Here is a 16,634-nt window from a genome sequence, read left to right as displayed (position 1 = left end):
AAAAAAACAATTCTTTGATCTTTCCTCATAACTAATATATTTCAGGGAAGCATGTTTAAATGTGATGTATTCAGTGAAGCACAATTTGTTAGATCCTGCTTATCCTGAACAGTACCTACTGGTAGCAGTCCTGTTAAGAATCAAGTACATCCCCAACAAAGGAAAGTTACATGCTGCAGTCAAAAGTCTGAGTGGTGGACAGTAGGAGAACAAAAATATACAACCATTGTTTCTTTTTGTGGAATGTTTCTCCCTGAAACTCCACTGAAAAGAGGTATTTTATCCAGTCGGACTTTCCTGAATAACAAATGCTAATAAATAAATACATATTTTAAAAAAACTTCTAGATCCAATATGAAACAGTGAAGCAATACAGAACACGACAAACCAAAACTGCAAATGTTTAAACATCAAATTTCATAAAAACCCAGTACACAGGGGTACATCATTATTTTGCAGTACAGGTAGCCATTTCTGTTATCACAGCCTCAGTAGCAAGACTGATATCGACTGGGACGTATCTTAGTGGATGCAGTTTTCTAAAGATCAGGTACCACAGCCAGAAATGCACTCCTTATTGGGACATTTGTGACAGGAAAAGTCTCTTTAACCCAATGTGTAGTGACCTCAAAGATGATTAAATATAGCAGGGGGTGCAGGAAGTAAAAGGACTTTCCTCCCCAGAAGAAAACAATGACTTCTGGTGTTTTTATAAAAGCAGTTTTACTTTTACTGTTTGTCTTTCCAGTTATCTGCACAACTAGTGTAGTTGGGAGATTTGAAAGACTCAGAAAAGAACATCTGGAGACAATATATTCGTTGATATTTACAGCTTGGCCTTAGTGTTGTCTAGGAATGGGAGATTGATGAAAGATGCAGAGCGAAATCCTTAGAAATTTTGGCAACTACAAGGAAAAAATAAAACCAGTCACTAGTTTATAGTGAAGCCCCCGGAAATGTGTGGACAGTGGCACTTGATTAAACAGATAGCATCACTGGAATGGTAAACAGCTAAGGTGAATCTAACAGGTAACACATTTAAATAATGTTGACTACTGTCTCAAAAAGTAGTAGAAGAAAGAGTGATGGCAATTCATTACACCAGATATTAGCAATGTCAATGTTTCCAGACGGCCAAGTCTGATTTTTTTTCTCCTTTAATGTATTTGATTAAAAAAAATAGAGAGGTTCCTTAAAAATTGTTGCGTCAAAGATACTGCAGAATGCAACAAAACCTTTCTGATGGTTACTGTGTTCCTCTAGTTGTTAAGAGAGAGGGCTTGTTCTATTTTTATTACCTTTTTTTAATTTTTGTGGTTTGTACAACAATTACATAAAGTGCTTAAGATGGTTCAAAAGACTGGCGTATTGTAGCAGGATAATGTTCTAAAGTTAGAACCAATTTAATTTTTGCATTGCCAATGAATGCAATCTGATTGCCTGTTCTGTGTGGAAAATTCTGTAAACAGAATACTATATCAGTTTAAAAAATAATTTTTATAAGGGCTGCTCAAGAAGATGTTTTGGCATTTTTCTTTTAAATATATGATAAATAGCACATGAAAACATCAAAGCTAAGGTCGATGTCTTGGAAGATACAGGGCCAGAATTCACCTATAAAAATTAGCAGAGTGGGTATGTGATGCATTTGGTTCATCAATGGGAGTAATGACCAAAGCAGGCAGGGATGGTAACCTTGTTAAAGGAAAAACTTACAATTACAGGTTCATGACCACAGAGTATTAATCCCTTAGAGGTTCCTATGTATTAACATGTTAATGAAAGGTACACCTCTACATATTGTGGTATAGTGCCCCACCTAATGGCCATTCTGGGGTATATGGAGCTGTATTGTTTGGGCATTACAGGAGTAGAATTGTACACACATGGAAGAAGCCACACACACTCATCTTGTGAAAAGGGGACAAAAGAAGCTGGAAGAGAGACAAGTGAGAGAGCCTCAGGGAAAAGGCCCAAGGGAGCCATAACAAAAGAGAAAATACAACTGTAAAGTCTTGCAATTAGATAAGAAACTTCAAAGCAATGTTGAGCCTGCTTTCTTTTTAGTGTTACAGTATAATTCTTAAGAAAGTGAACTGAAATTATAGAGAATGTTGTGACTTCAAATGCAAGAATTTAATTTTGTTTGGGAGAAGAGGCTGTCCTGGATTTAAAATGATTCTGTAAGAAATTTTGAGGATCTGCTAATAAATTATAATAATCTTTGATGAAATTGCATGTTCTGAAATGCTTAACTAAAGCTGACTGTCTTATTTCACAGCTGCAGTTTATGTCTTTTCTGAGGAAGCTATTGACATTCACTAAAGGCAGAAAGTTTTCTCTCACTGAGAAAAATGGGCCAGAGAAGCTTAGGTTCATAGGTTCACAAGCGACTTCTAGAACAATTGGTGCTCAACCATTTACAGGGCTGCATCTGTCCAAAAGAGGCATAGGTGCCAGACCAGGAGTAAAATTCCAAATCCCCATCCACTGGTTCAAGTTTCCCTTGATGTTGGTAAGGAAGAACTCTGCTTTACATGGATGGGAAGCCTATTCCAGAAGAGGCTAGTCTCTGAGACATATACCTATCCCTGCAACATGTCCTATTTATGTTGCAGATGAGGTTTAAGACCCAAAATTGGGTATTTGTTGGCTAAGCATAGATTGCATCCCAGCAGTCTGTAGGAGACCAAGTACAGGGATAAGGCTTTGAGGGATGTTGCATATGACATGTTGTTTACACCCTGTGTTATTTTCATGTGGAACCTCTGTGGACACTCCAGTTGTTGCAAATGCCTTGTCAGATACATACTGAAGGGTGCATTGTACTCAATGATTGGTCTAATTAAGGCCTAGTACAGCAAAACAATGACATCCTTGGACCTATATTCCATACCCTGCTTATAAGTTGTGCGACATCAACAATTTTCTCACCACTGTAGACACATGATGATCAAAGGCCAGGTTACTGGCTAAACACTTTCTCAAATCCCTGACCACTGGGTCTGCTCATGGGGTTGTATTATCAGTGTAGTAATTTCCATGGGTGGCAGACTTTCCAAAGAATACCATTATGTATTTCTTTGCATTGAATTTTAGGCCATGACTGTGGTATCAGTTATTTGTCTTTGTCAGGTGTTCTTGAAGGGTATTTGCGTTTCTGGGGGATTTGATGACTATACCTGGTTTGCAGTTGCTTGAAAACTTAGTCAGCCAGAAGCCTTTGACATTGGCCTTGACTCCAGAGAAGTAAATGCCAAAAAGGAGAGGCCCCAGCACCAAGTCCTGAGGGACTGAACTAGTGACTGGCATATTTGTGGAGGTAGCCTACCCTATGCTAACTTTTGGGATCATATCTGTGAGATAGCTAGCTATCCATTGGGTGATATATGTGATTATGCCTAAACTATTGAGTTTATCTAGAATACCTGAGTAAGGTATTGTGTGTCAAATGCTTTGGCCAGGTCAAATTAGGCAGTGTGCGCCATTCTGCACCCATCCACGGCTTTAGTGACCTGCTCAAAGAAGTCCATCAAGTTGAGTAGAAATTACCTGCTCTTGACAAAACTAAACTGGGTTGGATCAGCAGGTTTCCTTTGACATTGCTTATTATTTCTATGTTAATTCCTTCCATGACTTTGCAAGTGTAAATGGTCAGACTTATGGTTCTGTAGATGCCTCCCACCCTTTGCTCAGAGGGATAACAGTTGCAAGTTCTCCATTTGCTTAGCATGAAGCCTGTCTGGAGACTATGGTTGAATAGAGATTCTGTAGGACTGATAGGTCATGCTTCATGCTATTTAGAGAGCATCCCAGAATATTATTAGGGCCTATTGATGCTTTGTTCCTAGCCTTAGCGAGTGCATCGAGGACCTGTTCCCTGGTGATAACTGGAGGACTTACGGTTAAGGGTATTTCCTGAGTGGTGACTTGGGAGTATAAAACTGGAGCTAAATTTGTTGACCAGTAGATTTGCTACATCTCTAGCTCAATACTGCTGGTTGCATCCACAATTAGTTTGGCAAATTGCTGCCACTGTCTTTTAGGTTGTAGACATTTCTGAAGAAAGCCTTGTGATCATATTTTGCCTGGGAGTCTACTTATACCTCAAATTTGGCTTTGGTAGACTTGATTAGTCCTCTGAGTTGTTTGTTTAGGTCAATGACAGAGCTATTACTACTGCTGGGCATGGCCTTTTCTACCTTTGGCCATGATTTTCTTTCTTTTGTTGTACAAAAGAATTGATGTTGGGATTCCACCAGGGTGGCTTTGTTTTTTGCGGTTGTCCTATGCCTGTTTTGCACAGGTACGTGGCATTTACATGACTATACAGGGTTCAGGGATTCTGTCAACAGTTCTGCATAGGCAGCAGTGTTCTCAGGTCTTGGGGGCTGGAACTTTGCTAGGCTGTTGCTTAATAACAGGAAGCTAGCCTTAGAATAATTCTTAAATTAGCTGGGATCCTGGGTTTAATTTTTATTTTAAAGCAAACAGCTTTATGGTCCAACTTGACTAGTAAGGGGTTGTAAGACTTCCCTATGTTTGTGAGGACAAGATCAAGAATGTTAGCACCTCTAGCGGACATATGTACCAGTTGATCCAAGACATTTGTGTTGATAGTGGACATACATACAAGTTGGTCCAAGATGTTTGTGTTGATAAAGTCCATGAATCTCTGGTCCTGCATGTTTGAGGTCATGTATGATTTCCAGTTTATACTAGGGTAATTAAAATCACCTAGGAATATGGCATTGGGCTGAATGGGGGAAGGGTATTCAGTACATTTAATTATGTGGTATTTGTTTCATGGGTAATGGAGGGGAATCTACAGCTTGCTAAGATATGGTATGGGACTTTCCTCTTAGTAAGCTGGACATGGAGAAGCTCAAGTGCTTCATACTGTGCTTATGGTTGATGCAAATTGAGACTCCACCACTTTTTGCCTCTTCCCATGCAGTAGCTAATCTAAATGTGTAGAAGGCATTATAGCCCTGCACGGCTGGGGAGCTCTACACTGCTTTAAGCCTTGTGTCAGAAACTGCCACAACACAGATGTCTATGTTTTACAGGGTGAGGAGAACTTGAAGAGGGTGGAGTTTCATCTTTAAATTCCTGGCATTGAGCAGTAACACCTTTAGATTATGCTGGGTAGGTTTAGTTAAGTCAGAAGGTTTAATGGGGTGGCAGTGCCTAAAAAGGAACTATGGGGGTGGACAAGGTTTTAGCCAATATTTAAAGCATAGACTGAACAAGAACAGACCATCCCCAGCAAACAGCATGGCCTGTCAATCATATCCTCCTAGGCAGACAAATATTGTATCACCTTTGAATGATACAGGAAAATAAGCCAATTCTTAAAGTCAATTATGCTGCGTTAGTATTGTGGCATCATCCTAGGAGAAGGTAGAAGGCAGTTCAGTACTAGGCTCATACAGGCCTGGGACACATAGTCCAAATTCTGTCATGTCTGTCTTCATACAGTTCAAGAAGGTACATCTCAGTTCATTTACACTCACATGGACTATCACTGCATTACATTACTACCTGTGGTTCAACAACCTGAGTGCTTATGTGATCTGGCAGATCCTGGCACCCAATAAGCAAGTGGCCAAGATTTTCTCCTTACTCAGACTGGAGAATGGGACATCTGTGTGCCTCACAATTGAGTCTCCTATGACCAAAATATTTGGTTGTGTGCTGGTATGCATTATGGGCTTACAGGTAGAGAAACCTTGTGATGTGGTTGTATGTGTCATGGTGGGTGTTGTTTTTGTAGATTGCATATGAGGTTGCTTATTGTAAGTGCAGAGTATGGGAAGCCTTTGAGATTTGGGAAGATTACATTTAAGTGCCTCAACACATGTGGGTAGAAACTCTTCCACACTGTGTGAGGTGGGTACAGTATATGTATGTGTGTGTGTTACTGATAGCCTGTTTGGTATTTTTAGCGTTAATAAGTGACATGGTATTTTTAGCGTTAACAAGTGACAGCATTGCCTCCAGAGACACTATGTAACTACATCTCTCACATGTCATACCCTTATCTGGTGTAGTTTGCTTTAGAATTAGGTGGTTGTCAGTACACATATGACAACTGACACATTGTCTCATTATGCCCAAATCCACCAAATTGACTGCAGAGAGTAGTTACAGGTCCTATTTATGTATTTTACAAGGTAAAGGTACAGGACGCGTTTACAGTTGGCTAACCTGGACAGTGTAAGAGTATAGACTACAAAAGACTATCCAAGACTAAACTCATGGGCAGGGCACCTCAACACGTAAAACAGTTGCTCTATGAGCAACTAAGTACTGGGGAGATTTCAGGGGTAGTTTTTATATTGAAAGTTTCAATTTGAAGTGCCTGCATCTATACAGAGCACTGTTAAACTCTGCTGTGTCATGCAAACGAGCCAAACTTATACAGACCCAGAAACTGAGTAAATAATCAAAATGGCCCTCTGTCCAATCACCAAATTACAGTTAAAGCTAACTAGAGTGATTCTTAAGCTCAGAATGAAATCACGCTACTCGCTGCCATTAGAATGCAGAACTAATCCTTTTCAATGTAAAATCAACTCTGTTATGGCATAAAGTGCAGGAATACAATAACCAACAAGTAAATACTATTAATCACTGCCTAAGGAATGCTTACAAAGTGCAGAAATCAGCAACAAATGACAGTAACTTAAGGGCACTTTAACATAATTTAAAGCATAGGGACACAGCAAATAAACTAAATATAACAGCAGGCCTTCTAAACTGTACATAAACGTGCAATTCAGCAAAGTACTGTACTTAGCTGCCGAGGCTGGCACAAGATTGAAGCAGACCATTCAAGAGTGTAGGGTGGACACCAAGTAGTTTGAAGCTTTCTGGAAATGAGCTCAAAGCTGTGCACATGCATCAACTTTATACAGGCACAGAAAAAGACTAAGCAATCAAAATGGCCCTCTAGCCAATCACCAAATTACACTTAAAGATGACTAGAGAGATTCCCAATCTCAGAAGGAGATTGTATGCCACTTGAGTGCATACCTAATATAATTCAACTCTGTCATAGTAAAACTGCAAGAATACATTACTCAAAAAGCAAATAAAATGAATCACTGCCTACGAAAAACTCGCAAACTGCAGAACTCAGAAAAAAAACCCAGTAAATTTCACGGACATAGAAAAATGATTTTAAGTGTAGGGACACAGAAAATAAACTAAATATAACAGCAGACCTCTTAAACTGCAAATAGAACTGCAATTTAACAAAGTTTTATACTTATCTGGCTAGGATAGGCACAGGATGGAACCAGAACACGGTCACACATGTGGTGTGGAAACTAAGCAGTTTGAAACTCTCAAGAAATGTGCCCAGAGCTTTGCAAACATGCCAACTTTATATAGCCCCAGAAACTGCCTGATCAAAATGGCCCTCTGATCAATCACAAAATTACACATAAAGCTGACTAGAGAGATTCTTAAGTTCAGAATGAGATCAGACTGCTTTCCACAGTCATTAAGTGTATTTTCACCAATCTAAATTCCCTCAAATACTACAACATTCTACACATTTATACACAAAGCATAGAGCATACATGACATATCAACAGTTTTCTCCTTATTTGTTTGTGTGAAAGAGACGAAGGAGGGAAGAATGATAGTGGGCAATTTTACAACAAAAATGGTTTTATAACTCAGGATAACTTTTTTTTTAATTCTGTATTTGCTCTAATCAGTCTTTGACCACTGAGATGATTCTTACTCCTCAGTGATCCACTTGTTCACCATCTTATGTGGTATTAGCAACCTACATCATCTTCCTGCGGGGAGGGTCTCCACTTTTCAAAGACAAATATCTTTTGTTGGTCTCATCTTACAGCAAGGCAGTTGGAGTGAGGGTTGAGGACTAGGTGGGTATCAGTCACAGCTGGTTCAGATTTTTTTTTCAACCCGGTTCAAGGCCATCTTTGTGTTGGTGGGTAGGCAGAGTGCAATGTCTGCTTACTTGGCCCCATACAAGAACATACTCCCTATGCCAAGCTAGGAAGAGATGCTGTCCTTGGCAAGTATGTGCCCTTACATCCTGCCTTCTCCATGAATCATACACCTATAGTCTAATACAGTCTAAACCACAGGTATCACACATATAGTGAGATGCATAACAACCCTTCCCTAATGTGGGTGAGCCAGCATTGGCTGTGTACTCACTTCCATCCTTAACTGGCTAGCTACTCTAAAACTCATGCTGCTAGACAAATCCAGGTAATCTGGATCGCATTCAGGACTTACAGGCTCATGATACTTCTCTTTTAAAGGTCACAGTCTGACCAGCAGTGAACCAAGGCAGTTTGGTTAAGTACATTGGTATCTGCATGTGTCTGCACAGTATAAACACCCAGAAGTGAATACTGAGGCATCTATCAGTTGTACAACAACCACATGCATGTTTATTACAAATTTGGCTGAAACCTGTATTCTTCAGATGACATTGCTGCAGCTGGTGTTTCCTCTTTCCCTAAGCTACAGATGAGTATATTACGTTTAGGATATATGTGATAAAGACTTAAGTGAAAGGGAACATATTACTGCGGTTTGGGTGCATGTGTAGAAAAGCAGAAAATGGTTTAGTGAAAAGATTTGGTTGAGACATAAAGAACGCAAGAGGATAGGAGGACACCCAGCAAAGAAATGAATGGCTTGTGTGAGAGAAGACCAGCAACAGTCAGGCATGGCTGACAAAGAAGGTAAGAGAGTGGCACCAAATTAAGACAGGTGGTGACAGTTGATGGGACACACTGATCATGTGTAGAAAAGGGGGGGGGTTGATGATGATGATGTGGTAGAGCATAAACAAACAAAAAAAAAAACAGAAAGAGTTATAGATGAGCCCCTAGTACACCCTTAGAGCCACAGCTGACCAAAGAAATACCACAGTATGTCCAATGGCGTAACAGGATGGCTTGCAGACCCAGCATGGATGTGGGGCACTAGGGACCAGTCCAGTACAGATGAAATCTTGGGGAACAAAAAAAAAAAAAAAAAAGTTTGGCATACAGTCATTTCCAGTACTGCCCAAATAAATATCATACTGTACAAGGGGAACGCCAACATGTCTCTGTTTAACAGTCACTGTTCAGCATAGCTAGAAGTAATGAAAAACAAAATCCTAGGTTACAAGAAGTGAAGCCCATGAAGAGGAAATCTGCAATTTGTAATATAAAGAGGGGGAATAGGGTCCCACAATTATACATGACCACGTGTAGCACCATAAAGAGATTCTTTCCTGGGTAATGTCAAAATATCAACATTTTTTGGATACATGTAAAATACTTCATTACAACACATTCAACTGTTGAACAGTCATTCCATCTCAACTCTGACAATGATTTAGTCATGTCCCTTATAAAAGTAAGCAAATATCTGCATGTCAACAAAGGGGACACACATTTACTACACATAAACACTGTTCTCCTCAAACAGAGACCACTGTAAAGAAAAAAGAATTACCATTCACTAAGCAATTAGCACACATGAGATAAGTGACATTTCTAAGAACATGTCCTGCAGTCATTAAGGCTTTTGTGCTATTTTGTTTTGCAACATACCTTTCCAATGTCCCTGATTTTGCTTAACATTTTTACCATGTCCCTCATAAAATTTGTGATTTTCCTGGTAAACAACCGAGGATTACAGTCAGTCAATAATAACAATCATTAAATGTTCATATTTGTTATTGTTCAAAAAATGAAATTAGAAGTTATGTACCTACCATAACGTTCCATGTTAGTTGTCTTCTCTCGCCTTCTTTCTTGCTGGATGGGTTCGGAGCCTATCCTCGGCTCCAACTCGGCACTTGCTAAGCTTGAGAGCTAATTTTACCAGCTCGAGGCAACCCTATATCCCATGATGCAAGGCGGAGACTACCCAGATCTCGTTTGGTAGCTAAAGAAATAGTAATATTTTCTTCCAACTGAAGAGGAGGAAGAAAAGTAACAATACTAAATAACATCATAATCCTTTAGAAAGGATCAACCTAATCTAGTGACACTAGAAGCTGAACAGCTAGAAAAAGGAATAAAACCTCTTAATAGAAGATGCATAATCTTCTCGGTCTGACCAGGCTAGGGGGATGGAGGGCGGGACCCAAGAAAGAAGGCAAGAGAAGACAACTAACATGGAACGTTATGGTAGGTACATAACTTCTAAATGTTAAGTTGTCAATCTCACCTTCATTCTTGTTGGATGGGACCGCGTCCCTAGCACCTCTATCCTGGGTGGCTCAATGGAACAGTCTCTTGAGAACGGTGGAACCAAAATTCGCTTTGTCTCTGGAGGCCAAGTCTAATTTGTAATGTGAAACAAAGGTATGAGGAGAGGCCCACGTGGCTGCTGCACAAATAGTGTCTATTGGAAGTCTAGCTTGAAAAGCTGTCGATGTAGCTAGAGCTCTGGTAGAATGGGCTTTTGGCTTAGAAATCAACTCTTTGCCTCTGAGATGATAAATGTAAGTGATCACAGAAGACAGCCATCTAGATAAAGTTACCTTGGAAACTGGAAGGCCTTTCCTGTTCTCTGCATAGGATAGAAACAGTTGATCAGATTTCCTAAAAAGTTTAGTTTTGTCCAGATAATATCTGAGCTGGCGGTGAACATCAAGACAATGTAACTTTTGTTCCGCTCTATCAGAATAATTCGGGAAAAACACTGGAAGATCAATGGATTGATTTAGGTTCATCTGCGATGCCACTTTTGGTAAGAAAGATGGATTAGTCCTTAGAGATACCCTATTTTTGTGGAATATTAAATAGGGAGGACGAATGCAGAGAGCATGAAGCTCAGATACTCTCCTGGCAGAAGTAATGGCGACTAGAAAAAGTGTCTTCCAAGAAAGAAATTTCAAAGAACAGGCAGCCGCAGGTTTGAAAGGGGGAAGAATCAAGGATGTTAAAATTAAATTTAGATCCCACTGTGGTGGGGGGTCTCTAATCTGAGGTTTAAGTAAAAAGATACCTCGAAGGAATGCCTTGCAAAGTTTATGTGACATAATGTTGTGGTCCAAAAGGCCTATATGAAAATTTGAAATGGCTGCCAATTGAACTTTCACTGTGGAAGAAGAGGATCCTGAATGAAAAATCTCAGCTAGGAAGTCCAATACCGAATGAATTAGAGCAGTATAGGGGTCTATGTTTCTAGCTTTTGCCCAGAAAGAGAAACGCCGCCATTTACTATTGTAAATCTTCCTGGTAGAAGATTTTAGGGAAGCTACTATAATATCCCGGATGGGATTAGAAATCATAGGAAGCCTGGCTAAGGATGGAAGTGGAGCAACCAAGCAGTGAGGTTGAGAGAAGGTATGGATTGGTGCAGTTGACCCGACTGGTGGGTCAGAAGATCTGGAACTGGGTCCAGATGCCATGGCTGTACCAAGAGATAACGATGTAGGAACGGAAACTATATCTGTCGAGGCCAATAAGGGGCAATGAGAATCAACTTAGCTCTCAAGGCGGTTGCTTTCTGAATTAGCTGAGGTATCAGCGGAAAGGGGGGAAATGCATAAAGAAGTCCCCGGGGCCAATCTTGGGTTAGAGCGTCTCTGGGGGGATGGCCTGAAAGGGGGAAGAGAGAGAAGAAGTCTGGGCATTTGCTGTTTTGAGGTGTAGCGAAAAGGTCGCAGCAAGGAAGGCCCCACTTCTGGAAAATCTCTTCCGTCACTGATTGTTTGAGAGACCACTCGTGAGGCATGAGAATAGCTCTGCTCAATCTGTCCGCTATGATGTTGGATTTCCCGGGGATATGCGTTGCTATCAGAAACCACTGAGAAGAGATTGCCCATTACCAAAGTCTGAGAGCCTCTCGACACAGTGGATAGGACTTGGTTCCGCCCTGTTTGTTGATATACCACACTACGGACATATTGTCCGTTTGGATTGCAATAGTTCCCAGGGGAAGAGAGTCGTTGAGGGCTTGCAATGTTAAAAGCACCACTCTCATCTCCGGGACATTTATGTGCAGATGGTATTCGAAAGGTTGCCAAGTGCCATGGACCATTCTGCCCTGATAATGCCCCCCCCCCACCCGATCAGGGAGGCGTCCGATGTAACCGTGGCAACCGGGGCAGGAGGAACAAAAGGTCTGCCCTGATGGACTTGGGACGATATCCACCAGGTCAGATGCCTTTTGCAAGTTGGAGTTACTATGATCTCGTGACGCATGGGAAGTTGTTGAAAAGACCATTGGGCGAATAGCATCCATTGTAGAACACGCAAGTAAAAGCGGGCAAGGGGAAGAAGTGTTATGGCGGCCGCCATAAGACCCAATACCTTCAGAGCAAATCTGGCCTGAATTCTGTTGCTGAGAAGAATCACCTGGACGTGTCTTTGAATGTCCAAGATCCTTTTGTCTGTTAACTTTGCTGAAAGTTGTACGGTGTCCAATTTTGCGCCTATAAAAGTAATAGATTGACAAGGCGACAAGGCAGATTTTTCTAAATTTATAGAAATCCCTAGCCCTCTGCAAATGTGAATGGTGTAATCTCTGGCTTGGAGAAGTTGATGCCTGGTGGTGGCAGTGAGGAGCCAGTCGTCTAGATATGGAAACACCTGGAATCCTTGACATCTCAGGTGAGCAGTAACCACTGCCATACATTTGGTGAACACTCTGGGGGCTGTAGTGAGTCCAAAGGGCAGGGCTCTGAATTGGAAGTGACTGGTCCCCAGCCGAAAGCGGAGAAATCTTCTGGAGCGTCTGTGAATTTTTATGTGATAGTACACATCCTGAAGATCTATCGAGCACATCCAATTGTCCTTGCCCAGAAAGCGTAGAATGGACTGAAGCGTGACCATCCGGAATCTTGATTTCTTTACAAACTTGTTTAGTTTGCTCAGATCTAATATTGGTCTCCAGTCCCTGTCTTTTTTGGAACTAAAAAGAACCTTGAGTAGATTCTGGATCCTATTTGGTCCGCTGGGACTGACTGGATGGCTCTTTTTACTAGCAGTTTTGATATTTCTAGTACTGCTAGTTCCCTTAGACCGGGTGGAACGTCTGGAAGGGTTCCCTTTTGCTGAACTGGGGTTTGAATAAGGGGAATTTTGTAACCCTCGGATATAATCGACTGTACCCATTTGTCTTGAGAAAGGGAAAGCCAGGCTATTGGGTACAGCGATAATTTTCCCCCGACTGCCTCCAAAGGCAGACAATCGGGCAACATCTCAGGGATGCTGGAAGGGTTTGTCAGAAAGAGGCTCTCTGCTACCCTGATTCTACGGACCCCCTCTGCCCCTACGGCGGCGTCTATTATTGTTACCCCCTCTGCCTCTGGGGGTAAACTGACTTCGTGCGTCAGGCGTGACTCCTTGAGATTTGCGGAACCGCATTTTCCCTCCCTTCTGTCCTTTGGGGAAAGGTCTTGAAGGGGTGGAGAAACAGACTCCTACGGCAGAAAGAGTCTTGCCATCTTGTTCGCATCTAGTCAAAGTGTCTTTCACTTGAGGTCCGAACAAGGTCGAACCATCAAAAGGGGAGTTTGTGAAAGACGCCTTAAAGGGGTCTGCAAAATTACAAAGCCGCATCCAGGACTGACGCCTTAAAGCCACTCCTGTGCCTGTGGCCCTACTCGCTCCATCGGCTGCATAAGAAATGAGCTGCATAGAGGAGTTAACAATGGAGTTAAGGATTCCTAGCTGTGAGCTAATCTTATCCTGAGACCCAGCAGCTGACGGATCCTGTAAAACTTCTCCCAACTCTTTAAGAACATCGCTTTGAAGGCAGGTGAAGTGGCACAAGTAGTTCAGCGATCTCATGGCAAAAGTCGCTGAAGAAAAAAATCCGCTTGCCGTACCTGTCCGTAGTCCTAGAATCCTTGTTAGGAGGATGGACAGGTACTGAAGGATCAGCTAGTTCCTTCTTGGTGGCAGCAGCCACCACCATGGCATCAACTGGGACACCCTTTGTCAAATATTGTCTATCTGGTGGGGCCGTAATGAATTTTGAAGGCCTCCTAGGGATAGGTTCCACCGAATCCGGAGCCATCCACGCCTTCCGAGCCACTACCTCCATAAGAGGGTCGAAAGGCGGAAACACCCAGGAGATGGAGGGTCGAGATCTGAACGCCTCCAGGTATACTGACTTGTCCTCAGAAGGATTAAGGGAGGGCCAGTTCCCCTTCTGCTTAAGGAGTTCAAGGATGTCTGAGAATGAGACATCCTCAGAGGAGGACCTTGGGGATCCCTCCGACTCATCCAGGTCAGTATCAGATGTAATAGACTCGGGGGAGTCTAGATGTTTCCTCTTACATGTCCTCTTATGTGGAGGTTCACCTGACAGATCAGGAGAAGCCTCGGAAGAGGAAGATATTCCCAATGGGGAAACCTGAGGCGTTGGATCTCTGGGTCCGGGAGCAAGAGAGTGGGAAGAGACGTCAGCAGGCACTGTAGTGGGAGGAGCTGATGGAACTGTCCGTTGACTAAGCCCAGGGGCTAGTACACTCCCCATCAGCTCGAAGACTCCCCCGTCAGAGAGACCATAAAGTTCCCGCTCCGAAGAGATAGGAACCCCAGGCCTCACCGAGAGGGAAGGCTCCGAGGCAGATGTCGGGGCTGAGCTCACTAACGCCGAAGCCCCGAGAGGGAGAACGGGGTCAGACAAGGGTCCGATGCCACTCGCCCCCTCGGAGCCGACAAGAGAAACCAGACGCCCGGATCCCTCCAATGAAGGCCTCAAGGAGGAAATCGGAGCAGAGGACAACGGAGCCGAAAGGGGTGATATCGGCTCCGAAGCTACAACGGTGACAGTTCCGAGGAGCTCCGGCTCCGAGCTCTGTAAGAGAGTTGAAGGAGGAATGTTTGGTGGATGTGAAATAGCTGCCGTCTGTTGAGACGGGCTATGGAGTATTTGGGCCAGTGCCTGAGACTTTAATAGTCTACTCATCACTCTCTCGAGGTCGTGATCAGACAGCCTGAACAACCGAGAAGAACGGCTCCGATGGCTCCTCTCTGAGAGCAGGGGTGATTTCGGAGCCGAACGTATCGACTCTAATGAAGGGGATCGAGATCTCTTTTTAGAGATCGATGGAGCCAACGGAGCCGAGGATACGTCGGCTCCAGCCGGAGCCGACACTGAATGTCTAGATTGGGCAGTATCGGCACCAGATGGAGCCGATACTGTGACTGCTATGGTGGAAGGATCGGCTCCGACCAGAGCCGATCTCGACCCTGGTGAAGGTAAACCAGAAGCCGGCGGCTTGGAACTTTCAGCCGAAGGCTTAATAGGTTTCGAGGGCTTCCCCGGCGCCGACTTAGTCGGGGAGCTCTCGGGCTTTAACAAGCCCCTTAATATCAACTTATTTCTGTGCTCCTGCAGGACTCTTGGGCTGAAGGCATGACAGATAGCACAAGAGTCCTGCAGGTGCAGAGGTCCCAGGCAATAAGCACAAGAAGTGTGACCGTCTGTCAGAGACATCTTCTGACAGCAAGAGTCACACTTCTTGAAGCCTGAGACCTTCGTGTCCTTCGACATAACTGTGTCGAAGAAACACAAAATGTGAAACACAAAACACTAACACACACACACACAAAAAACACCCAATCCAACAATTTAAACTAGACAGGGATAACACACAGTCATACACAAACAATCCCTGACAGGAAAAATTTAGGAAGGGAAAGGCCTAAGGCCTAAGCTAGTGAAAGGGGACAAATAACTTGAAAAAAAGGGAACACTAACGGGAATAGGGTTAAAGTAAGCGTTAAGGTTAACAAAAAACAATTATAGATATGAAAATTTAAAGGGGGTCGGCTAAAGTCTTATATTTCGTAACTTACCTGGAGCTGGTAAAAAAAGGCACCTCGTTAGCGAAGCGGCAAACGAGATCTGGGTAGTCTCCACCTTGCATCATGGGATATAGGGTTGCCTAGAGCTGGTAAAATTAGCTCTTGAGCTTAGCAAGTGCCGAGTCAGAGCCGAGGATCGGCTCCGAACCCATCCAGCAAGAATGAAGGCGAGATTGACAACTTAACATGTTGATGTTATATTAACTTTTTAAGTCAATTAGAGTAACATTTAATAATTGTCCCAGATCATGGGCCTATTGTCTTCCATAACTTCTGGCTTTGTACAAAATTCCTGTGCAAAGAAGATGACAGGTATACTTTGTAAATATTTTAAAATTCATAGTTAGAGAATATTTCCATTACCTGCTGCAGACATATCCATGCTTTCCCCATCCTCCTGAAAGCACATCTCTATGCTACCACATTCATTTTCTTCATTTTCTGGAGCTTCAGATGATGATTTCCCATTTTCTAAGGTGGAAAGGAAGTGTCAATAAAACAAAGTTATGCTCACATAAATAAAAACATTTTTAAATGAACACACTTTTTCTGATTTAATGTTTTACCATAGATGTAACAGACATTTGTGATTATTTTCCAGTAAATATAGTCAAATCAGACACATACGGGCAATTCTACAAGTAGCTTTTGGTGTAACTATACTCTCATTGAACTGATCTGTTTTTAGGGAGAATTATATGAAACTGTTCACCCACAACCTTACGACAAACTCATTTAGAAGTTAATTTAACCACATAAATCTATAATCAGTAATTCACAATTCAAGCTCCTTGCAGTCAAAAAAAGTTG

At 42.4% G+C, this 16,634-nt stretch overlaps 1 protein-coding gene across 1 annotated transcript in view; it reads right to left on the bottom strand.

The window, feature by feature from the left end:
- The window catches only part of DDX58 (DExD/H-box helicase 58), a 553,305-nt gene that overhangs the window by 382,956 nt on the left and 153,715 nt on the right, over positions 1 to 16,634 (bottom strand). Inside the window, exon 5 of the mRNA XM_044061005.1 lies at positions 16,188 to 16,295. Coding sequence (XP_043916940.1) covers positions 16,188 to 16,295 — 108 coding nt within the window. The remainder of the gene's footprint in view (positions 1 to 16,187; positions 16,296 to 16,634) is intronic.

Source organism: Protopterus annectens, chromosome 2.part0, assembly GCF_019279795.1.
Source record: "Protopterus annectens isolate FY-2018-M chromosome 2.part0, PAN1.0, whole genome shotgun sequence".
Taxonomy (NCBI): Eukaryota; Metazoa; Chordata; order Ceratodontiformes; family Protopteridae; genus Protopterus; species Protopterus annectens.
The sequence above is the reverse complement of the archived record's forward strand: the minus strand, read 5'-3'. Positions and strand labels throughout refer to the sequence as shown.